Raw genomic sequence first — 24,629 nt, 5'->3', positions numbered from 1 at the left:
TATATATTTTATTCTACATGGCTGTTTATCTCCTGAACATGAAAGATTTAATGAACTGAAGAGCTGTGTTGTGTTGGGGGACCTATATTTGCAGTGCATGGGGACTCTCCAGTGCCAGGAAACACTGCTGTTAGTGCACACTGAACGTCAACGTGGCCATTGATGTCTGTGTCTGTGTCTCTATCTGTATCTGTAGGGGCGCCTCCCAGTGGATAAGCTGCTTTTTGTGCAGCAGATGCAGGATTTCCTGTGATATGCAGCGCTGATGCAATATGAGATCAGACTCTCAAAGTGACCGGGATTCGTTCTAAACGACATACACACTCATATTTCACAGCAGTCCAAACGACCCAGACTGTGATCTTAGACTTAGCATCTAATTCAATTTCTACCCAGCATGTGTCTATTTCACGATTCTATGAATGGACCATGCTGTCTTTCAACTTACTCCTCCGTACATCACTAAAATCAGCACTATAACAGCCTTGAACGGTTACTTAAACTAATTTACTGTAAATAAAGTCTTATGGTTAATGACTGTGGTTCTTTTAATTGTGTAAGAGATTAACATTCCTGTGACTGTAGGCAGGGGTTTATCACATAGTACTCTGTAGCGTACTATCGCACACTGACGTAATGTTCAAGTCGAGCTTCGCATAGCGAACGTACCATTCTTGACTCATTTCCAGGGGCAAAACGCGATAAAATAAATACTTTAAAAAGACACTGGAGATTTCCGTATTTAATGGCGGACTAGACAGTAATAATACATCTTCTATTTTCAATCTTCTTGCAACACTGGTTGAAAAAGAGGTAAAATATTAAAAAAGAAGCCATACTAAGTGTTCAGCGCTCCTCTAAAGATCATGGTACGCGCCACTCTGCCGCGAGCAGTTTTTTTTCCATCCTCCACCAGTTCGGCTGTTCGTATCGAGCTGCTCCGGGTCTGCCGTTCATTAAATCAAACAGCGATGTGTCTGAGGAAACCAGCCCACCGTCTTTGGCACGTATCCTGCTGGTAAAGCAAAAGGCACACCAATTAGCGCTCGAGGTATTATCCAGGTTACTTGTTCCAGGCTTTCTCGAGCAGGAAAGAGTGCGAAAAGCGACGTTAGCTTCAGTCCCATGTTGTCGCCGAATCAGAACGAACATGCCCGCTCCAAAGATCCGGTGAAATACGGCGAACTGGTCATCCTCGGGTGAGTAACGGGATGTTAGCTAGTGTTAAAGCAAATTATTGGCATTTTACCCTTTTTTTGGCCTTTGGGATAGTCATATTTAGCTATCACAGTCCACAGGAGCGAATAGTAACGGGTTTAAACCCTGAGTATGTCCAGTAAAAGTATCCCAGTAACTGTAACTGTACTGTCCTGGTTTAATGTCAAGTCTATAACAAGTGTTATTACTCTAGTATGCCAGAATAAAACCTTAGAATCTTACATATTACTATTTTAAGTTGAGTATATTAATGTATCGTACACTGGTTGTAATGATACACTGGATGAAAGTACTAATAAATAAGTAAACACTTTGTTTACCTGTTTATAATACTGTACAGTTTGACATAATATGATTTACACAGTTTATAATGCAGTAAATTTGCTTATCCGGCTTGAATTAAAGGTTTACAGTTGGTACAGGATCCGTTAGAGAAGGTTAACAGTCCTACAAATGGACCCAGCCTTCATACATTGGCTGCTATGTGCTGGGATTTAAACATCCACCCTTCTGATGTGTTACTCAAAGATTTGATTACTGAGTCACCACAGAGAGAGAGAGAGCTTTGCTTTGCTCTTGTCTTTCAGTATGAGTTATATCCGTGGATGTGATTGAGTCACTGCAAGGATGTCGAGCTGAGCATTTAGGCTTTGATTGACAGATATGAGGGTCGGATGTTCAAATCCTTGCTGTGGTTGAGTCCTTAAGTAAGACCCTTAACCTTAAGCCGAAGGATATGAAACATCAAGTGTACGTTTCTGAAAGAAGGATCGGGTCAAATGAGCGAATATACTGGGTTATTTTATAATATTTAAGATATTATAATTTACTGTGCGTTGTACATTTGTTTCGGTTCTTCCTTGGCGACCCTGCTGGCAGTAAACTGTTGCAAAAATGTGCAGCCAGTTTTTACAGGATGGTAAAATTCAACTCAGTGGATTGAGTTTTAACAATATACATTTGTCACCAAGCAAAGAAGGAGACGTCTGTGTACATTTAGATATGAAGATCTTGATCAATATTAGACACTGCTAAGGAAAAAGTATTTTTAGAAGACCTAATGAAAAAAACCTTGGAAGGAAGCACATTTAAAAGGGAATGGATGCACTTATTGGTGACATTGGATAGTGGAATTATAAACCATTACACTTCTGCTTTAGTTCTGTTTACAATAACGTGAGACAGAAAAGACATTGCAAATTCAATGTTTTCTGAATCAAAGGTTTTCTTATGCCTTGTTACTTTAGCAGAAACCCCCCCCCCCCCCCAATGCATTATAACCAAAAAATATAGACCAAAAAAAAAAAGTTAATTGTGGTTAAACTGGACTTAAATCTTCATTGGCTTTGGGGCAAGACCTTGCCTGAGTTTATATGTAATAGTGAAATGTTCATCATACAGAAACTGTAATGATTTCTAACTGGTGTTGCAGAAGTGTATTGATGTGGTCATTGGCACTGTGTCCTTTCTGTGGAAGACCGAGCTCAATTTGGCAGATTAGTTCTTGTACAAGTGAACCAAACCGTATAGGAAATAATATGTTGTGAAGCCTATCCAGTCCGCTGTATATAAGAGATCTTTTAGGATTTAGTCTGTCTCTTGTTGACTCCATGGGTGGCAGTGCAAATTAGTGGGTATTTTTGCCAGGTCTGTCACGATGTGATACAGTAAACAATGGGGAAATGAAGCCATATGTGTTGTTGCAAGTTGTTTAATTAAAGTTATGGCTGCACCGAGCAGTTTGTGATAAGCTTTGCATGCAATGATTGTAATATGTAGTTATGTCTATTTAATAGTGTGCATATTGTGTATTGTATTTGATAGATATGTTATAAAAAAAAAACCACAAATTGACACAGCTTACTAATTACCTGCAAATAAATGTCCAATTCAAGTCAATTAGTGCAGTGAGGAAGGGTGTTGGTGTGGGATTTTGAGCGAATGCTATGCACATTTTTTTTAAATCAGTTTTTTTGTACTGTAGAAAATTAATAAAAAAAAAGTCTGTATTGGGTCTGGTGTGCATTCATATGTATTCGCCATACTGGTAAAATCACAGTGCTGCATTAAAGAACATTTGAGGTAAAATGGAATACAATGGAGGGTAAAAAATGTGGCTCATTATGCAGCTATTTTAAGGTAACATTTTCCACACAGGAACAGGGTACACCACATTTAACAAACAGGAAACTATAAAACCCGTTGCAACTCGAAGTTACTGAAATCTGGTTCCACAAATTTACATTTTATCTGATAATCTTTAATCATTTTGACATTTTAATCTTCGAGGTTCTTTTAGTAAATATAAATGTGTATTTTCTACAGTATAGTTTTCCTACTAGTTTCTCTATTGCTACTGTAACATTTATTGTAGAGACTTAATAATATTTAAAGCTGAATAAATGTATAATAAGCTATTAGGTTAATAGAGTAACAGGTTATTGGATGTTTTTATTCTGAGATTTATTTATTTGAAGAAATAGAAATCATTAGCTTCATTAATTAAAGGCTGTTTTACAGTCTTTTTTTTCACAATAAAAAAAATTCCCGGATCATAAAGAAAATGAAAACTCTGAAAATGTAAAAGCAGCATTTCAAGAGTGCAGATATTTAGTTTAACTTCACTGGGACATTTCCCTGTTTGAGTCAGACCTCTTGTCTGTGTTTGACACACAAAATGACAATTCTAGCAGCAGTTTATAAAAACCGTTACTGTACTTCACTTGCTGCACGCTTGTCAGTCAGTGTGTGCGTTGCTTAGCAGCCGTGGTTTGTTTGGTAATTTTTCTTCTTTGTTATAAATAAACAAAATATTTGGTCACATGGCCTCTGAAATGTCAGCTAATCCATATTCATTTCTAGTTTATACAATAGAACTTTTGTATAAAGCGAAAATCACATTCACAATCATGCCTTTGTACCGAACACCAGCAAGGCTTTGATTAAATGCGGTATTGTGCCTACAGACAAAATCACAACCGCACTGATATTCAGCAAAAACAGCACCTTTATGCATGCAATGTTGCTTAATTACACAACGGTTAGCGCATTGCCACTAATTTGATTGGATAAATTGCTTTCCAAGAGTGCTAATATGTAGTGTATCAGCACTCTAACATTTCACTGCTTTTTACAATTTACATCATAACAAGTTGTAGTAGTCAGTCTGTGTGTTACATGGCAACCTGCATCACTATCCAGCTGTGGCTTCTTTGAGAAATACTTCTGCAAAAATAAACAATATATAAAACTAACAAAATGTCATTGACTTTAGATTAATTTCTCGTTTATAGACCTATTGTAAAAAAGCAGTCACATTTGTGTAGTTATATTACACTACACATCAGAACCACTATGACTATCTGTGGGTGAATCACAGCAATGCTGATATTCAATGTAACAGCAGACGTACATGTAATATCGATGAAATATGCTTATTGGCAGCTGATTCAGCACCTTTCACCGAGAGAACACGCAAGACTCTGCGCAGACAGTAAACCAGATACAGTGTGTGTGTGAGACTGCCGTACCAACTGCATCTTCACTGTGCTGCAGAACCACCGAATCCTTTTCAATTTCTCACTTTATTGTTATTGTTGATATTATTGTCATTATCTTGTACATTGTTAACATGTTACATGTTAGACCCCTATTATAACACTGTGTAAAACACACTAATGTCTTCCTCAGACCTTGATGTTTTTTTTTATGAAGGTGAAATGGACTATGGGCATCTAATAATTCTGTTTTGTTGATCAGTTGTTTAAAATAGTTGAATATGTTTGTCATGAATGAACCTATATTTTACTTCTTGTTATTGTGTAGATGTTTGAGTTTTTAATATTTTTGAGGCTCTCGGCTGCTTCTCCTCTATTCTGAATACATTTGATTAAAAGCCCAAATTAGCCCCAATCATAAGTAGCTTATTATATATAAAGGAATAAAATGCTATTAATGAAACACTCTAAAAAAGGTTGCTGATTGAGTTGCTGTAGGTGGTCTTTTGATTTGTTCCATGTAAGATAAAGTTATAATAAGTGTGATAAGATTTGCACAGGAGACAGAGAGCTGTAGTGTTATGTTCTGATCAGTCATACTTATTATTCCTGTTTCAGGACACCAAAACAATTTGCTGTGTTCGAAGTAAGTAATAAATCAAGATTAAGTTGAACACGACGGTTATATTGCAGGACGTATTCAGACAGTCAAAATGTGAAGTCAAAATGAATCATGATTTGGCTAATGTAGCACACCGCATGAGAGATTTCTGTTTGTCTACGATGTCAATAGATTTATATTTTGTGCATGGTAATAGAAACCAACGTTTTATATTGTGTAACAGATTAATAGTAATATTACAGTGGCAAGCCTTCGTTGGGACGTTAAGCAAGAATTGAATTTAAGAAGGTAATTTCCTTATAGCTTGAGGTAATAAAATGTGTATTGCATTTAGAAAAGTTTACATAGCGGATGCACAGAGCGAAAAATCTTAGTAATTTGGCTAAATCACTTCTGTCCTGGATTGTTTTAAAATCTTTTTTTAATAAGTTGTACTTGGTCTGTGCTTATCTGTAATAGATGGGTGTTGGCTTTTAGTCTAGTGATCTAAGCGTAATCATTTGTGCATAACAAATGACATTTTATTTAATAGCTAGTCTTCTGGAGCATGAAAATACAGGAGGAAACGTGTTTGAATATTTTATTGTGAGTGTGTGTGTTTGTGTGTGTGTGTGAGACAGAGAGGGTGTGGGTGTGTATGTGCGCATGTGCACTCATGAGAACACTGGTTCTGCTGTGCTGCTCTTCTGTCTCTGCTGTCTCACTGTGCAGTGCTGAACTGGCACATTGACCAGTCTGGACACAGTCAATGCTTTTGCACCACTGCAAGCGGTGCAGACATTTTACAGTGCCGATTGTACAATATCCGTACAGTAAACCTCAAACTCATGTGTTTATAGAGGCCATGAAAAAGTATTACATTTAAATTCATATGGAAAGCACTGACCCAGCCCCTAACGTGTTTAACTTTTCATACCGAATGAGTTCACATGTGACCATGGTACAAAAACTAGAAACATTTCCAAATATCAAGCTCTGACTTGAAGTCTAGATTTATTATTATTATTATTGAGACACAATCCAGTGCTTGTCTTAACCACCTGAAATGTACAGCAAACACATGTCAGAGCACATAGGACAGTGTTGTGATTGCCTTTAGGGCTGCTGAAATACAAAAAACAGGCAAACGCCTCTGCAGCTTCCCATGCTTTGCCTCAGTTGTGCTGTTTGTCACTGATAGGTGCAGAAAGAACAAAAGAGCCTTTCTATGGCAGCAGCAAACTGGAGGATGCAGTGACTAAATGCCAAACTGAGTTGGTGTGCCCGAAGCATTCAGATGCCTCTGAGAACCAGAGCATGTGGAACACCGGCGGGATCGCTTTACCTATAAAGGAGCACCACGTGCATCTGAGATTATCGCTTAAGTGAAGTCTTCTCATCAGTGTGTTTACATCCTTGCCTTAAAATCCGAGCACTGGAAAAGAATTCCCCTGCTTATTTTGTAAAGGCTTGGAGTCTAACCTCTGAGAACACAACAAGACCATACACGTTCCTTACTAATGCCATTTATGTTGGCATTCATTGTGTGGCCGGGTACCGCCCTCAAAACTTGTCGTATCACAAATGTTTTTTGTTATAGACAAACGGATAATCTTCCTGTTCTTTGGTTTCGGGGACCTTCCTCTTTAGTATGTTTTTTTCAGTGGGTGTTTTAGCAGGAAATCAACCTACCAGTCGAACGACTCAAGGAGAATAATGGAAAGTAAAGGGTTCATGTTTACAGTACACACAATTTGTACTGGAGCACTTACTCAACGAATAAGCAAAACAAATTTTTGCCAATGAAACCGAATGATATGAAGAAAAATGTCAAATATATTGATAGTAAATTTCAGAACTAAAGTTTTCATTAGAAAGGTCAACTAAAAGCCTATTGGTAAAGATTTATATGATTTCTATGCACATCTTTATTGATATCTGTATTATTCTTCTCCAGGTATAATGGCTCCCTTCCTGGTGGGGATAAAGGGAGGAAAAGAAGTCGCTTTGCTCTATTCAGGAGGGCAAAGGCTAATGGTGTCAAGCCAAGCACGGTGCACATTCTCAGCAACCCACAAGACAGCAAGGTGTGTAAATTACCACATGCAGATTTAAGACAAGTAGGTCAATTGCAAATGTTTTTTTTGTATGGCTATTGCACCTACTCATTTAAAATGGTGATAATGCATTGCACTCATATTTCACTGGGGTTGTAATTAACGAGGAGGTGTGACCTTTTGTTTCAGGCGGTTAATAGCAGAGGGCAGCACAGTATCTCCTTCACACTCTCTAGGAATCAGACTGTGGTGGTGGAATACTGTCATGATGATGACACAGACATGTTTCAGGTGAGACCCTGAAGATATTCTTCAAATAATTAATTCAGTGAGTCAGTGCATGCAAAGGTGCCGATATCTACAGTTTTCGCCATAGCATTTACACATTTTGACGCTTTGTTATAGCAACAAGGAAACTAAAACCAACATATTGGTGCTATTGAAAATATCATGTGATCTGTTAGTTTGCATGCTACCAAAAAGTCTGTTTTGATATGATTAAGAGAATTTTAATTGGTTATACAAATCAGTATGCAAAATTTTTTGAAGTCATTTTTACAGCGTATCCTTAGATGTTCCCAAAACCTTTGCACAGCACCATATGCCGTATCATTTATGCTGATTGCTGAGAGCCGTCTCATCCATATGCTATGTAGTAAAATTCATTTTTAACCTCTCTGCCTACAAGGGTTTTCTTGTTAACAGTGTTAGATTCTGTGCACATAGTTAGATGCAGTTTGGATGTGGAAAGAAATATGCTTACAGTTTTCAAGGCTAACCTTGTATTATGATCTAAGTCTTTGGGAGTTAGGTTGAAACAATAGCGAAGCTAACCAACATACAAAATATAGTTTGAAATTTCTTGTCACTTGGTTTGTATTTCAGTAACTGTCTCAACAAAAGCCAGTTTCCAGTAAAGATCCCTGATAACCGCAGAGTGTAAATCAGGGGTGGGCAATACATTTTTACAAGGGGCCACATGAGAAACCTGAATTGTGTCAGAGGGCCACACGAACGATAATATTTTAGGGATGCACCGAAATGAAAATTCTTGGCCGAAACCAAAAACCAAAAATGAGGAAACCAAGGCCAAAACCGAAACACCAAAAGAAAAGATTGTAAATTTTTAGAACCATTGCATTTATGGCTATAAATAAGTACTAACCTCACTAAAATCAATGCATTGCAATTCAAAGAATAAATCAATTACAAAAGTGTTTTATTTATTATAAATTATTGTTATTTATTTGTTACCATTCATAGTATTGACAGACAGGCAGCGGTCAATTATTATTAGCAACGGGTCTGTTAAACGAAAATAATTGACCGCCGAACGTTTGGAAGCCCATTCAAGTGAATGGAAGGTTCTAATCTACAGCATTAAGAAAAACCGTGTAATAAATAATATTATATTTAATTATTATTATTTTCGGGATCCACGGGGAATGTTTCAAAGATCAACCCGTCGAGCCACTAGAGACCACTGATCTAAGGCAATGAATTGCATCATTTTTTGTGTTATGCCTTTTGCCTTGGCACCATCACTGGGAAACTTTCCTGCCTTTTCAAAAACGTCCACTACAGACTCATGCGCATGCTCGGATTGACTTTACTTTTCTTCGCCGCGTTCTTCTCATATTTAGAATGGCAATCGGGATGTTTGGATTGCAGGTGATAAATTAAACCCGACTTGGAGAAACTATTTGCAGATACACCCCCTCTTGAAATTTCAGCATTGCATGTTTTGCAAATCGCTATCCGCACACCGCAGACATGTTGACTCTTATCCAGATAACCGTGTGCTGGCTGCGCTTTTTTATTGCGTCATTACAATTGTGTTTCTGCCGTGTTGTTTCGGTGATTTAGGTATTTCAGCCGAAAATTTCCGGTGGCCGAATTTTCGGTGCATCCCTGTAATTTATGATTGGCCTCACGCCGGACAGGAACGTACAAAGGGCCGGATGTGGCCCGCGGGCCGTAGTTTGCCCAGGTCTGGTGTAAATGGTAGGCGAGGTGGTAGCTTAGTGGTTAATGCTTTGTACTCTGGATTGGAAGGTCACAAGTTCAAACACCTAGATAAGGGCCTTTGCATGTATATTAAATGATAATCCCTGCAGGACATTTTACTCCTTGTACCCTTAATGTTCATATATGGGGAAGGCGGTAGTTTAGTGGATATGGCATTGGACTTTGGATCCAAAAGTTACAAGTTCAAACTCCAAACACACCAAACTGCCACTCCTGGTTTCCTGAAGAAAGAGAAAGAAAAAAGATAGATAGACAGACAGATGGACAGACAGACAGATACCGTAATTTCGTAATATATCACCTATATATAAGCCGCACCTACTGAATTTTACAAAGATTTTTATTTTGAACACAAATAAGCCGCACATGTTAAAAGCCGCAGGTGTCTAAACTGAAACTAATGAACTTTACACAGGCTTTAACGAAAGACAGTGTCTGTTACACGGCTTGTATCTAAACAGTAGCCTACCAAGAAAGTCATTGTTCACTGTCTTCCTCCTTCCTTTCACAACAATTTCTCTCTGGAGTTTTTCTTTTGGCATTGTTGTGCGTTTAAAAATCACCAACGTTGAATCCTTTTTCCCGATGCCGTGCAGCTCAGAACACAGGTAAAGTGCGTTTTTTTTTTATGCCCAGTTGTTTTCAGCATGACGAATTACTAGCATTTCCTGTTGACAGTCCGAGTGAGCAGCAGGTCAAACTTTAGAGGAACATCATCCATATTTTTCATGTGCTGCGGCCCGATTCAGTGGGAGCGTAATTTAATATAAAGAGTTTCATTGGTTCACCTGAACCCGTTCGGCAATTTCATTGGTCCAATGTTATGGGGCTCAGTTTTTTGGCTTGAAGCTTGTGAAACCGGGAAAAATCCAGAAAAAATACATATATTAGCCGTTGTTTAAGCCGCGGGGTTCAAAGCGTGGGAAAAAAGTAGCGGCTTATAGTCCGGAAAATACGGTACTTATTTATCCCAGTGGGAAATCTACAGCTTCCAGCAGTATTCACAAACATAGGCAATAAGGGATGCAATAAATACTAAAACTGTAAAGGTACGTTAAGGAAACGCGCACGTAAAAAGGTATGTTAAAGAAAAGAAAAACTACAACAATGACTTGGACAAGGCCCTTAACCCCTATAGCTGCTCAGTTGTATGAATGAGATAAATGTAAGTAGCTCTGGATAAGGGTGTCTGCCAAATAATGTAAATGGCATTGTGTGCAATGGACACTCGAGTTTTATTTGAAATATGTACAGATGTCAGTGGCAGTTTGTACAATAAAATTCTTAAGTGAGGCTACAGGCAAACTAAAGCAATATTAAACATTAAACAATATAAAAATTGAAAGAAGAAAAGAGAAAGAGAAAAGTAATAATGATTCATAAGAAAGTTATAATTTACAAGTGGGTACAGAAGTGTCTGTAAATATTACATTGATTATATGAATATTTACATATATGACATTAACATGAGGTGTTTCTTATAAAAAAATATGGAAGAAGAAGGATAACAAGTAGAATGTGTATATTTATAGTAGAGTGTGTAATTAAGGGGCAGTAGTACTGAGTGCAATGGTATTTAGAGTTCTGGGGAATTAAGAATTGTGCAGTCCCAGTTTGTTAAACAGATATGTATGAAATGTATAACAGAGTCAGATGGCAGTTGTGGATTGCAGTGAGACTGTATTACAGTGCGTTGATGATTCTGATAGCCTGAGGTTAAAAATTATTCTTCAGCTTATTGGTTCTGAAATGAATACTCTGGTACCACCTGCCTGATGGCAGTTTGTTGAACAGGCTGTGTGCTGGGTGACTGGGATCAGCTGGGATGTTTTGAGCTTTTCTCAGACAGTGTCTGCAGATGGCTCATTTAAAATTTAGCAATTAATAAATGTTTGTAAAAAAATCAACATGATGCCCTCGTCCTTGTCTCTAGATTGGCCGGTCGACTGAGAGCCCCATAGACTTTGTGGTGACTGATACACCAGGAGGATCAAAAGAAGGCGAGGACTCTGTTGCACCCAGCACCATTTCGCGCTTCGCCTGCAGAGTGGTGTGTGAGCGCAACCCCCCCTACACTGCCCGTATTTACGCAGCTGGCTTTGACTCCTCCAAAAACATTTTCCTTGGGGTAGGTATTCTTTTAGTGGCTTTTGGAAATATTTGTGTCATTTTATGTTTTTTATTTTATTAGTCAGGGACCTGGAAAGCCGTGACAATTACATTAGACAGACTGCATGAAACAGGCAACATATGGTTGTCAGTCGTGTTCTGTAAGCTATCGGCAGAAAGGATTACAGCTGGACCCTCTTCCACGTGGCACTCCTGTAATGTAATTAGAATAATGGATTGCCACGTGTTAGAGGACTCCCCTCTTTATAATGTGTCTACAGAGATCTCCTTTCAGAGCGGAAGTGGGTAAGAGTGTGGAAGGATCAGGATTAAGCAGTAGTCTTGATTTGTATGAAAGCTAATAAAGAATATGTGAAAGCACATGAAAGTATGAAAAAGTAAAGAGACAGGGAAAGTAAAGAAATAGGAAAGTTGAAGTGGACAAATCAGTAGGGACAATAAGTTTGTGTCCAGGATGTTTTTTTTTTTTTTAAACACTTAACAACCGTAACAACATGGTACAAGACTAGAGCTTTTACTAGCCTGGTGGAATTACTCTTTTCCCCTTCGGAAATCTTTTAAGATGTGGTTTTGGATTTCCATTCTCATGTTTTCATTACAGTTTCCCACCCCTGGAACTTAATGGTGCAGAATTGTTTCAGAATATGACCATGCCCTTAATGTACATCAAGACATTTGCAAGTTGACATACAGCAATCTAGTTGACAGCTTTCCAAAAAGAGTGGAGCTTATTTAGTTTAGACTCGGATGTTCAAAAAGCACATATGGGTGGGATGGTCAGGCGGTCACATACTTGTGGGTGTAGGTTGTCTTACTGGATATTTTTACACTGCCTTTGTTATATGTACAGAACTTCTTATATCACTTATTCTGCAGGAAAAAGCAACAAAGTGGAAGAACCCAGATGGTCAGATGGATGGCCTTACAACTAATGGAGTACTGGTGATGCATCCACAAGGTTTCCCAGAAGAATCCAAGCAGGGCATGTGGAGGGAGATTTCAGTCTGTGGAAATGTCTACACTCTGAGAGAGACCAGGTCTGGACCCATCCGTGGCCAACTGGTAAGTAATACAACATGACCATTTATTTCCTATGATTTTTGCAGGAATAGGATATGATAGGAAATGATCCCACGAGAGCTGCAGTTTTGGAGATGCTCTGACCCAGTCGTCTAGACATCACAATTTGTCTCTTTCAAATTTGTGCAAGCTTACCATTTTTCCTGTTTCTAACACATCAACTTTGAGAACAAAATGTTCACTTGCTGCCTAATATATCCCACTTACTAACAGGTGCCATGATGAAGAGATAATTAGTGTTATTCACTTCATCATTCATAATGTTATAATGTCATAATGTTATGCCTGGTTGGTGAAATCTAGCAGCAGTCAAAATGCCAAGAACAAGTTTGAGACACATTGTCGTGTATACTTGTTTTGTAAACCATTGATACCAAAACAGGGCTACTGAAGAGCTAACATAAAGTAAATTTAGGCATATGTACAGTAAATCTAAATGCAATGCACAGTACTGAAGATGGACCAGTCATAGTTGTTTCTTTGTTAGTGTTTGCTTGCTTGCTATTTGGTGAGTTGTTCAACAATGTTAAGTGTAAAATAATTGTTTTATATTGTCTTTATAATTTTTTTAGGCTCAGGGTGAAAGCAGTGCCCTGCAGGACGGCTCTTTGGTAGACCTGTGTGGTGCAACATTGCTGTGGCGCACAGCCGAAGGTCTCCTCAAAGCGCCCACTTTGCGTCACCTGGACGCGCTGCGTCTGGAGCTGAATGCAGCACGTCCGCAGTGCCCAGTGGGTCTAAGCACGCTGGCGTTCCCCAGCCTACCCCGTAGCCACAGCCTGGAAGAACGCCAGCCATGGGCTTACCTTACCTGTGGCCATGTGCACGGCCGACATGACTGGGGCCAGAAGCCTGAGCACTGTCGCGAGCGTGAGGGAGGTCCCAGCACAGGAGGCAGACGGGAGTGTCCGCTGTGCCGATCACTGGGGCCCTATGTGCCTCTGTGGCTGGGCTGTGAGCCTGCGTTCTATGTGGATGCAGGTGCTCCTACCCACGCGTTTGTGCCCTGCGGTCACGTGTGCTCAGAGAGGACGGCAAAGTACTGGGCGGAGACATCGTTGCCACACGGGACCCACGCCTTCCAGCCTATATGCCCGTTCTGCTCTACACCTTTGACGGGCACACCTGGCTTTACCCGCCTCATCTTTCAAGGGCCTGTCGATTGACAAGTAGCCACAGGGGGTAGAAATAATGATAGGAGTGCTTTCTCGGGAGTGTGTTCATACTCTAGATACACATGCTGAAATCACATGCAAATCTAACGTAGCTTTCTTAGTATATGCACACACCAATCTCAGTATGTGTATTTTGCATTTGAATGCAGCCCTGAGTAAGCCTGGTGAACAACATTTTTAATCTTGCTAGTAATATCACCAATATTTTCTTCACGGATTCAGTCAGGCACTGACCCAGCAGTGAGCCAGATCAGCATGCCTAATGAGTTACAGAGGCAGTTCATGTGCGCCGATATTTGAAAGATATGGGTTATTGATCGAAGGAAACAGAAATGCTTGAAGCTAGTGTGATCCATACTTGCTATATTAAGTAACTATGACAAAACTGAAAAATCGTCAGCTTACTGAAAAAGAGGCTCTTCTGGGTTTAGCAAGAGCTTATTTACCAACTTGCTCATTTGTGTTATCAACCAGTGCCAGACAGAATCTATGGAACTAACACAAATTGTAAAGTACCAAGTACCTCTTCAGTTGAAAGGATACCCACCTATTGCATACCGATTACTGGGCCTCTGGATGCTTGTAATAAGTTGTTGGAAAGTTAGATTGCATCTCTTTGATGTTTTAGTTATTAGGATCTCAGGACAGGAAATTGGCATCTGCTGTGGGAACCTGTGACCTATTGAAAGTTTACATCAAGCCTTTAATCGAGTGAGTAAATGTCCATGCTATTGATGGACTTCTACCTCCATCTATGGCCACTTGCACTGCTTCCTTAGTGCATTATATATTTGCGTTCACTGCACTCAACCCTTAAAAGGACACATCCACATACAAGATCCATCTTAAGCAATAAGCATTCCTAGAATTAATATAAAGCTCAAAGGAGAGATGCAACGGCTCAATCGTGTACTACCCGATTCTAGCTAATGTGTGGTTAAAACTCGGATTAGTGGTTGAAGGGCTTTATCAAGTCATGAGAAATGTAGCCCTGGTTTATTTTCTAGATTGTTTTTTGTATTGTTCTGTTTTAGCATTAAACAACAGTTGAAGTTGTAGCTGCAGTATACACAGTAGTAGTTTAAAAAAAAGTTCAGATGTAATATTTTTGTACATGATTGTGTTACTAAACTTTGGCCCAAGGCCAGTTTTTATTTATATCAAGTGTTCCACGTATATGTATAAATATATTATTTTCATGTGCAAATATGATTTAAATTCCGGAGAGCCCACAGCAGAATAGTATGCCTCACTGTGCACACTCCAAAATGTCATAGGAAACCCTCAATTTAGTAAACAGTATGATGAATGTACTATTCTATAATGACTCTGCTGTTCTTGGTGCTATCATTAAATTTTTTAATGCTTCATATATATATATATATATATATATATATATATATATATATATATATATATATATATATATATTTTTTTTTTATTTTTTATTTTTTTGTCTAAACATCACACACTCCTTGAAAGTAATTTAATTGTTTTGGTAACTTGATGTCGTAATTACCCACTAAATCACTCCTACACATGCAGGCTTTGCACTAAGCATGTCTACAATAAGCTTTTCACAAGAGGAAGCTTTTAAATTGCAAATATACAGTGTTAAGACCGATGTGCTCTACTTTACCTCACATGCAAGATAAGAGACCTCAACTGAACATATTTTTATATTAACAGGAAGAACTAACGAGTAATTTCAATTTTCTTGCTTGTCATGACTATTTCATACAACTGAATTAAATCTTCTCCTTTTTTTCTTCCCCAGGGGCATGTTTGTCCTATTTTAATGCATTGTGTCAATAACCACTAATACTCCTGAGTGATGTCCAGCTCTACTGTACTCATTTCCTTTTTGAAGAGTTTATGCATTTCTTAATTTTGACACTCATGGAGTGTCGAGACCAGGTTCATGTCCTCGTTGTACTATATATATATATATATATATATATATATATATATATATATATATATATATATATATATATATATATATATATATATATATATATATATATATATACACACACACACACATACAAATATGTGTTTACATATATACACACTATACAAACACACGCGCGATATACACGTAGATATTATTCAGTGTCTTCCCAGTGTCTCAGAAATGCCGTTCTGCTCCCATTCTTAACCTGCAAAGGGAACTTGTTCCTTCTGCAAGCTAATAACGGGTGATCTCAGGTTTACACAAGTCAAAGTTTACACTCGTCCCAGTGTCTCTATACACTCAGTTGCCAGAGCGCCATTAGCAGGGTTAGAGATGTGTGTGCCTGTGTACGCTAACATAAATTCAGTATTCGGTATATCTGAAAACAGGGTCTTACCTCAGAGAACAGAAAATCTGGGGCATATTCAAGATGCATGAAATGCTTTATTAGTCTACTGCACTGTCCACATTACAGTTCTCTGTTGTATCTTCAGTCATCTTGAACATGTTTCCCTTGCTTGAAACACAGCATATACAGGTTGCTCTGAGAGGATAAGCCCTTAAATATATAATACCTATCCAAAATGCTATTTTGACATGTCATTTATTACTATTAATAAATGACAACGAACGAATAATATAACGAATAATATCAATGTAACCCCAGCTGTATAGGATTCCAAATTTATCACTGATACAGTCTTAGATTGAGAAATTCCTAAACGTGTCCCTCATGAAAGACTGCAATCAGTGATGTTGCAGAAGTGATCAGTTTGAGTATGTTCAGTATTGTGTCCCAGCTGATTAATGTGAAAACGGCCGCACCTTGTGTTTGACCTCTGTAAAAGCTCGCTTACAGACTAGTGGTCATGCCCTATGACCTTTCCACTGTCACATAACACTGAGCAAGCCTTAAATACAGCTACACACCATACAGTGAACACAGATACACAATTACGCTTGAACCCAAGGTGCACTGACAATCGCAAAGTCAAAACCTTAATAAAATGTATGTTTTCAAAACAAATGGTTTTTCTTTTCTAGTTGTGTTTTCTGTTTTGGTTGAAGCACGCTAATGTTTTTGACAAGTTTGGCCAGTAGGTGGCACCATTGTCTTTTTTCTTTGCATTTCTTTGGTCAAAAAAAAAAAAACTGAACGTATTTCCTGAGTAAACCGTTAAATACCAAGACACTAATTAAAATAAAAACCACCCTGAAACACAATAAAAAATGTTCACACTGAAGTATATGTGGTATTTTCAGAGCTTGTGATTTGGTGCTGTATTTTAGTTATTTCCAGTTGTCTTGTGCTGGCAACACAGAGGGACAAAGCTAGAGTAGTTATGATATTTCATAAGAGAAAAAAAACATTTCAGCTATGTCAAATATGATTGATAATAAGTATAATTATATCCTCCTAAATAACAGAAAAGCAAGATTCACACTTTTTTCCAGTGCCACTGAGTATCTAAAGTAGAAAGCAGTGAAATCACCTAAAGCTGGACCCCCACGTTCCAAATGGCGATGCAGCTACAGTATATGAATTTGCCACAGACTAGGCTTTAAAAACCAAATGGTGTTTTGGGATCATTGCTATTATCAGGGAATTAAAAACTTTAAAATCCTGTAAGTGTTTGAGGGAATATGCAGATAAGTAGTTGTACATGGTGGGTAATGCAGAAAACAACAGTGAAAGGCGGGAGAACCGGTTCACTTGTCACTAGATGGCATTGTAACAGGATATTGTTGACTACATTTAGCAGACACGCTTCTCTAAAACTGCCTTACAATTATCTCATTTATAAAAGAGAGCACACGAGGGTTAAGGCCTTGCTCAGGGTCCCAGCAGGGAAGTTTAGTGGTGCTGGGATTTGAACTCATGTCCATCCAATCAGTAGCCCAACGTCTTAACCACTTCCCAGAATGTATTTTTTTTTATCAGAATTGTTTTATAAATACAATGCACATGATTAATGTATTATTATTTAAAGTCAAAAGATTTGCGAGGATAAGAGTGTTTTGTGTGTGTGTGTGTGTGTGTGTGTGTGTGTGTGTGTGTGTATGTGTGTGTGTGTGTGTGTGTGTGTGTGTGTGTAAATTTGTAAAATGAGGCTGTAGTGATTATTACAATGGAGAAGTGCAAATTTAGACACATGAACAGAAAACCTCAAAAAATGATCTGAAAGGAATCAACTTAATTTATTTATTTTTTTACTTATTTATAGAATTGAATACATGTATAAAGTGTTTGTATATAGCACAGTCAATAGTCGTTTTGCAGTATAATATCTCAAAAGTGCACCTTTGTCATATTAGCCCACATATGTGTGTGCTGTCTATGTGCTGTGTTTCAGATATTAATTATTACACTGTTCCACAAGTCCTGGGGGGCAAGTGCTTGGTGAAGAGAGATGTGTCCTCAATGGGGGGGATTTGCGTGTCCTTATCAAGTCTCATTACTGTCAACACAGTCTTTCTGATCAGTTCTTGTTCTCTAGGCTCCTCATTCACTAATTCATTATTTAACAACTAATAAGGGTTAATTAACATGGGCAAAAAGAAGGTTAATTAACTCATGGCAACTCCCCAATCAACCTGTCAGCATCATTTTGGTACAGTGCAAAAAACCTGGAGGAGAGCCATGTGGACATGGAGAAAACTCTGGGTTTAGAATGAGGACCCTTGGGCTTTCTGCTGCATCACCAACCTGCCCCTACATGAGTACATTAGTATCTAATTGAACCACTGCCATTTAGCTGACACCATGTTGATGTGGTTTAAACGACATCACCTTAAATTTATTCGAATGTTAATCCCGCTGCAGCATTGATTATTACATTTACATTACATTTTTACATCATAGAGAGAGCAGAATATGTTCAGAATTTTTTCTTTTACTATGTTTACTTACTGACCAACATTATCTTATCATGCAATATTGAAAACAAAGCCCTGGAATGAGATAATATTACACAGGCCTCCAAAATAATCAGTTTATAGTCTATTCTGGACTTGAAAAGCTTTCTGTCTGCCCAGTACCTCCCTCAGGACCCATGGTGTAATGCAGTGCTAATGAACCCTAATGTTATTTCCTTTTGCTGGTGCTGGAGCTGGTGCTGGTACTGGTACTGATGGGGTTCCTTCTACATGCCTGTGAACTAGAGTTTTATAGCATAGTGTAGTATAGTGCAGTATTAAATGGTCTCCTTTTTTCTGTTTTTGTTTTTGTTTGTTTATATTTACATTTATTTGCACTCTTATTCAAAGCAACTTACAGCTGAGGAAGGACACAACTCAAGGGCCTTTCTTAAAGCTCACCATCTAAATGCCAACACAAAACCTGAAGCCATATTTACACTTTACATTTGTGTTTTGTATTGGTATTTCTAAACATTTCAGGTCACATGATCAATAGCCTTATTTTTAAAACATACAATGTGATGGACACAGTGTTTGCATTGTGGTTTTCTGTGTCCTTTTTTGTTGTTGTTGTCTCTCTGCTGTTTACATTTGTCAAGGATGATTGATTTTGCAAGAGTGTGAAGAACAACTCCTGGGTAGAGGACACATTGCAGAAAAAAAGGCCCCAATGCAAATTCTCTGACAAAAAAAGGAAAAGAGGGAGAGTAGGGGGGTGGAGGAATAAAATAGCTGCTGTTTTGTTAGTCTATCACAAGCTACAACTTCTTGTGTTAAATGGTACAGTCAGGTGAAGTAAGTATTGAGAAATTAAACTTAAATACACATAGTAAAATATAGATCAGTATTTTGCTCAATTAAAAAGGTATCCAGCTTAAAATGGGACAGATTTTTTTTGGTGTTATAATTGGCTGAAATCGTATTTGTAGATATGTTTCGTGATAAGTTTGTTATAAGCACACATTTGCTCTCTCTGAAAATCTAACATCTTGCTAAGCACAAAAAATAAAAGAAGGATACAGGAATCCAGTCAGAAGTAAAATATGTTGTATATATTGTATGGTCAGGGGTGCTCATGCTTAGCCCTGCAGAATCGCTATAATATTAACTACATCGTGCATAAGAAGGTCATAATGAGTACTTCATAGTTCATAGTAAAAAATTAGTGCATTTTCTTGACAATATCATAAAAAGAAGTACAAAACCACAATGGTAATATGATTCATACACAGTATCTCACACAAGTGAGTTCACCCCTCACATTTCAGCAACCATTTTAGTATCTTTTTAAGGGACAATGCTATAGAAATTAAACTTGGATATATTTTAGAGTAGTCAGTGTGCAGCTTGTATAGCAGTACAGATTTACTGTCCTCTGAAAATAATTCAACATACAGACATTATTGTCAAAATAACTGGCAACAAATGTGTGCACCCTAAGTGAACATGTCAAAATTGTGTCCAAAGTGTCAATATTTAGTGTGAACACCATTGTTCAATAGCACTAGCTTGATCCTCCTGGGTATGGAATTCACCAGAGCTGCACAGGTTGTGGCTGGGATCCTCGTCCACTACTCAATAAAGACATCATGGAGCTGCTGGATGTTAGACACATTGTGCTTCTCCATCTTCCGCTTGAGGATGTCCAACAGGTGCTCAATATGGTTTAGATATGGAGACATACTTGGCCACTCTATCACCTTCACCTTCAGCTTCTTTAGCAAGGCACTTGTCGTCTTGGCGGAGTGTTTGGGGTCGTAATTATGTTGGAAAACTGCAGTTCTGCCCAGTTTCTGAAGGAGAGCATCATGTTCTGCCACTTTCCTTTAATGGACCGCAGTCTCCCACGCCCAGCAGCACTCACTGGACACCACCTAAACCAAACAAGTTTATCTTACAGGACATGGTTCCACTAATTCATGCACTTGGACAGGTTATCTTCAGCAAACTGTTTGTGGGCTTTCTTGTGAAGCGGCTCCAGAAGAGGCTTCCTTCTGGGATGGTGGCTATGCAACCCAACTTGTGTGTGGCGTGTGGTCTGAGCATCTTTGCAACTTAATTTAACTGTTCTATTACAAGATACACAAATTTGTATGGTCTCATCAAACAGACAAAAACATGACAAATAGGACATGTGGCTTTGCATGGTTACACGACGTACAGCTGTTATCACTTAAGTCATACTCATATTTAAGTTTTATTTCTATAGTATTGCTCCTTGAGAAGTACTCTCAAGTACTGAAGTATGTTAATGAAGCACAATTGCTGAAGTATTTTCCACCCCTAGGTGTAATTCTATTTCTTGCTTTATCTGTCCACTTGAATGAGCTAAATGACAATAGATGAGAGAGATTAGCAGAGCACCTACTTAATAACTGTGAAAGCAACATAAATACTTAATGCACCTTAATATAAGATGGCAATAATTGAACCAGCCCCATGCATCTGTAATGTAATGGGTATAAATTTGAGCAATTAGTGTTTGGGTGTGGAAATGATTTGTGCTGGTGCCTGACAAAGTAAAGGAGGAAAGATGTGGTGTGACCCTTCTTCAGTCTCTGTCAAGATCTCTAGATTTCTTTCTAAAACCTCTAAACACATCACTCAGATGTTCTCAGATTGTATAGTTAGCAGCACTATTGCACTTTAACACTTCACAGCAACAAGAAGAGAAAGAGATAAGAAGAGGACAGACGCATTAAAAAAGACAAGCAAAATCAAAATTTTTTTAAAATGATGACCTTCAAAGATGCATACCTCCAGTCTTTGAGAGTCATGCACAGTCATGATTTTTGTTCACCTCAAAAAGTGAGAATAATGAATGTACTAAGAGTTCAATGAAACTCCACTCTGCAGAAAAGAAGAGTGCTGAAGGTTACATGAGCTACATGAAAAAATCACATAAAGATATTAAAATGATAGTTGCATAAACAGATCAACAGATCAAATGCAAAATTAGGTGTTTGATGTTAAACATTTTATATTTTTAAGCTGTTGAGGTAATTTTAAGGTTTATGTAGAATTATTGATATTTTATATCGGTAGAAGAATGCTGAGGATGGAGCCGCCAGGAAGAAGGGAAAGAGGAAGACCAAGGAGGAGGTTTATGGATGTGGTGAGGGAAGGCATGCAGGTAGTTGGTGTAAAAGAGGCAGATATAGAGGACAGGCGACCCCTAATTGGAGAAATTGAAAGAAGAAGAAGATGTAGAATTATTGATATTTACTCCAATTTTCTGTCTACAGAGATGGGTGGTGAATGTGCTTCTGGGGGTGATCAGCTATTTTCTTTGTCCTTTCTTGAGCTTTGAGCATTGAGAATGGTTTGTTGTTTTTTAAAAATCAGAATTCAGAAATACCAAAAAAGGGACTCCTTACAGCTGAGTCAGCCTCAGACACCTACAAAACCTGGCTGTAAATGGACACAATATCACAATATCTCTGAACAGGAAAATCTTAAGCATGTGGAGGACTCCTTATAGCACACTGTGTCTCTATTAGATAGGATTTCAAGTAAAACTCTTCAGTAGGTGCTAATAACCCTTAATTATTCTCTAGACCCAGAAGTGAAGGTTAGATATCTGGAGGTCTCCAGACATTAATGACCGACTGTAATAATGACTATTACAAGCTAGTGACATGAAAGCTGATATAATAAGAAGTTAACTGTGAGTGCACATGTGGCAGAATTTCATAGCCAATGCCTTTTTTGCTCTTGATACCATGGAAAAATTCAGCCAAAACCTCTGGAAAAAAAGACCTATGGATCTTCATAAACCTGATATCTGATTTAGAGCAACTTCCAAACAACTGAAAGTTCCATGAGCAAATATGCAAATTTGTATGCAAACATAAACATCTTGGAACACAACATTTGTTAATGATGAATTAATATTAAGTCCCAGTAATGAAAAGACTTTGGTTTAAAAAGTTTAAGGGAACCAAATGAGTATTTTTCTGCATTGGGGTTGTACACTAACGATTAAGAGAATCCTACATCACCCTGGCCTGAATGGCTGTGATACAAGAAAAAAGGAAGAAGCAACTGTGAAGCCCGTCTTAATTATACTTCTATTTGAAAGAATTATCAAAAATGGCAATATTAATCTTGTGAGAATCCTGTGGAAGGCTACCAGAAATATTTTATTCTAAAATTCAAGCAGCTGAATAGCTTAAAAATAATAGCAAAATAAACTTTTGACCTACTGAAAGTCTAATAAACCAAAAAAATGGATGGATGTAAAATTGCAGGCCACAGGAAATGGAAATGTGCTGTTAAACTTGTAAAAATGTAAGTAAGTAGATAAATATTTTACAGAAAATAAAACTAGAGACCCATCATACATCCACAGCCCAGCTCAGCTCTTTAACTCTAGGACACTTAACACTTCTTTTGAATCTATATCCTGTATATGATATTGCTATTGTTCAGTCCCCTGCATCCTTGTTGAATGTTGAATTATCCAATATTTCCATTTTTCATCCACAAAGTTCCAAAAATTAATTTTGTTCTGCTTGTGCATTTCATCTTCATCCACGTTGTAATGAGTATTGATGCTCTTGCATTTATAGTTTGCAATTCTTGAGGTTAGCCTTTTCAAATGACCAGCTATACCACACTAACACTTGTAAAGAGCTTCACAGTTAAAAACCTTTTCAGTGATGTTATTCCGGCCCTAGGGTATCATGTAGGAAAAGTGTGAGGTTTGACATCCACATTGACCCTGTTTGTACTTTGTTTGTTAAACCTTCATCTGTTTACATATTGTGTCACTCTTCGTAAGATCATCTGCAAAATGACTGAATGTAAATCTAAATGTAAATGTAGAGCAGCTGCAGGGTGAGAGGCACTGTTGTTTACTTCAAGTTTACTAGCAGAGGTCACAGGAACAAACAACTCTCTTTCAGGTGTAGCAGGTCTTGGTCTGGATTCGCATGTTAAATTAATCTTCCAGTTTAATGTTTTCTTTTTGTTTGAAAACATTTTTAATGGTATATGCAGTTAGAATGAATATTGTCTGAGAACAAAAATGAATATTGAATGAACATGAATGAATAAAGAAAGATGGGACAGTTTTAGGGGCTAATTAACTGGCTAATTATGAAGCTGACATCATCTAGGACAAACTTAGAAAGTTGTTATAAACCTGTTGTTTGACTGACTGATGAAATGCTACAGAAAGTTTTATAACATTTTGTCTGTTATTAATTTATAATTCTCGAATTAAATTAATGACCTACGTCTTGTTTACAAAGCCAGCAAACAACACAGAATTTTTTTTCACAAAAAGTAGGTAGAGGTAACAATACAAATGGGGCTTTATTTAGGTTTTGTTTTTTGTCTTTTGTAAGAATGTGTTAGATTAAATCTAAGTGGACACAAACAAGTTTGTGTACAGCGTCCTTCTTTGCCCGACAAAAAAAGCCAAATTTGTTTATGAGGTTTTCATTTCCATCAGATTTGTTTGAAAACTGCACAACACAGGTTTTGCTTGTAAACAAAAACAGGGGAGTTTTATACTAAAGTATGTTGGAGTGAAAGACTAATCAGGTGCTTTAGGAAAATGACTGAATAGGTTAAGTAGTAAGTCAGAAGAAATCTGAAGTCTGAGAGAGAGAGAGAGAGAGAGAGAGAGAGATAGAGAGAGAGAGAGAGAGAGAGAGAGAGAGAGAGAGAGAGAGAGAGAGAGAATGGGAGATTGCAAGAGATTAGCAGTCGAAAGTATTCATCTCCCTGTTTTGCACCTCATTTACAAATGATGACAACATCAACCAATCCGTTTGAAGCAGGACAGCAGCTTAGGCAGATGAAAGTAAAATTCAAAATGACATCAGGGCTCCCATCCCTTCATCATTATCCTCTTCTCTTTTGAAATACTCGTCTTAGATTGACTGTGTGATTTTACATCATGGAGGAAGATTTTACCAAAACCCTACAACTTTAAAGGGATGATAAGAGAGAGAATGA

General features: G+C 37.9%; 1 protein-coding gene across 1 annotated transcript; it reads left to right on the top strand.

Annotated features, from left to right (window-relative positions):
- The first annotated feature begins 882 nt into the window (after positions 1-882).
- Positions 883-15,156, top strand: LOC310737662 (E3 ubiquitin-protein ligase pellino homolog 2). Its single transcript, XM_083562133.1, has 6 exons — positions 883-1,199; positions 7,274-7,403; positions 7,563-7,664; positions 11,335-11,529; positions 12,408-12,593; positions 13,184-15,156. Exons 1-6 carry the CDS (start codon positions 1,126-1,128, stop codon positions 13,775-13,777), a joined length of 1,281 nt encoding a protein of 426 aa, XP_083418259.1. The 5' UTR covers positions 883-1,125; the 3' UTR covers positions 13,778-15,156.
- Positions 15,157-24,629: the final 9,473 nt, after the last annotated feature.

The sequence above is a fragment of the Silurus aristotelis genome (genome assembly GCF_946808225.1).
Source record: "Silurus aristotelis genome assembly, chromosome: 15".
Taxonomy (NCBI): Eukaryota; Metazoa; Chordata; class Actinopteri; order Siluriformes; family Siluridae; genus Silurus; species Silurus aristotelis.
Note: the sequence above shows the minus strand (reverse complement) of the source record. Positions and strands in the feature narration are given on the sequence as shown.

Excerpts from the sequence above, each read along its gene's own strand:
- LOC310737662 (XM_083562133.1), top strand. The coding sequence starts at position 1,126 with ATGTTGTCGCCGAATCAGAACGAACATGCCCGCTCCAAAGATCCGGTG. Across the intron at positions 7,404-7,562 it reads GCAACCCACAAGACAGCAAG|GCGGTTAATAGCAGAGGGCA; the intron begins GTGTGTAAATTA and ends CTTTTGTTTCAG. Across the intron at positions 11,530-12,407 it reads CCAAAAACATTTTCCTTGGG|GAAAAAGCAACAAAGTGGAA; the intron begins GTAGGTATTCTT and ends CTTATTCTGCAG.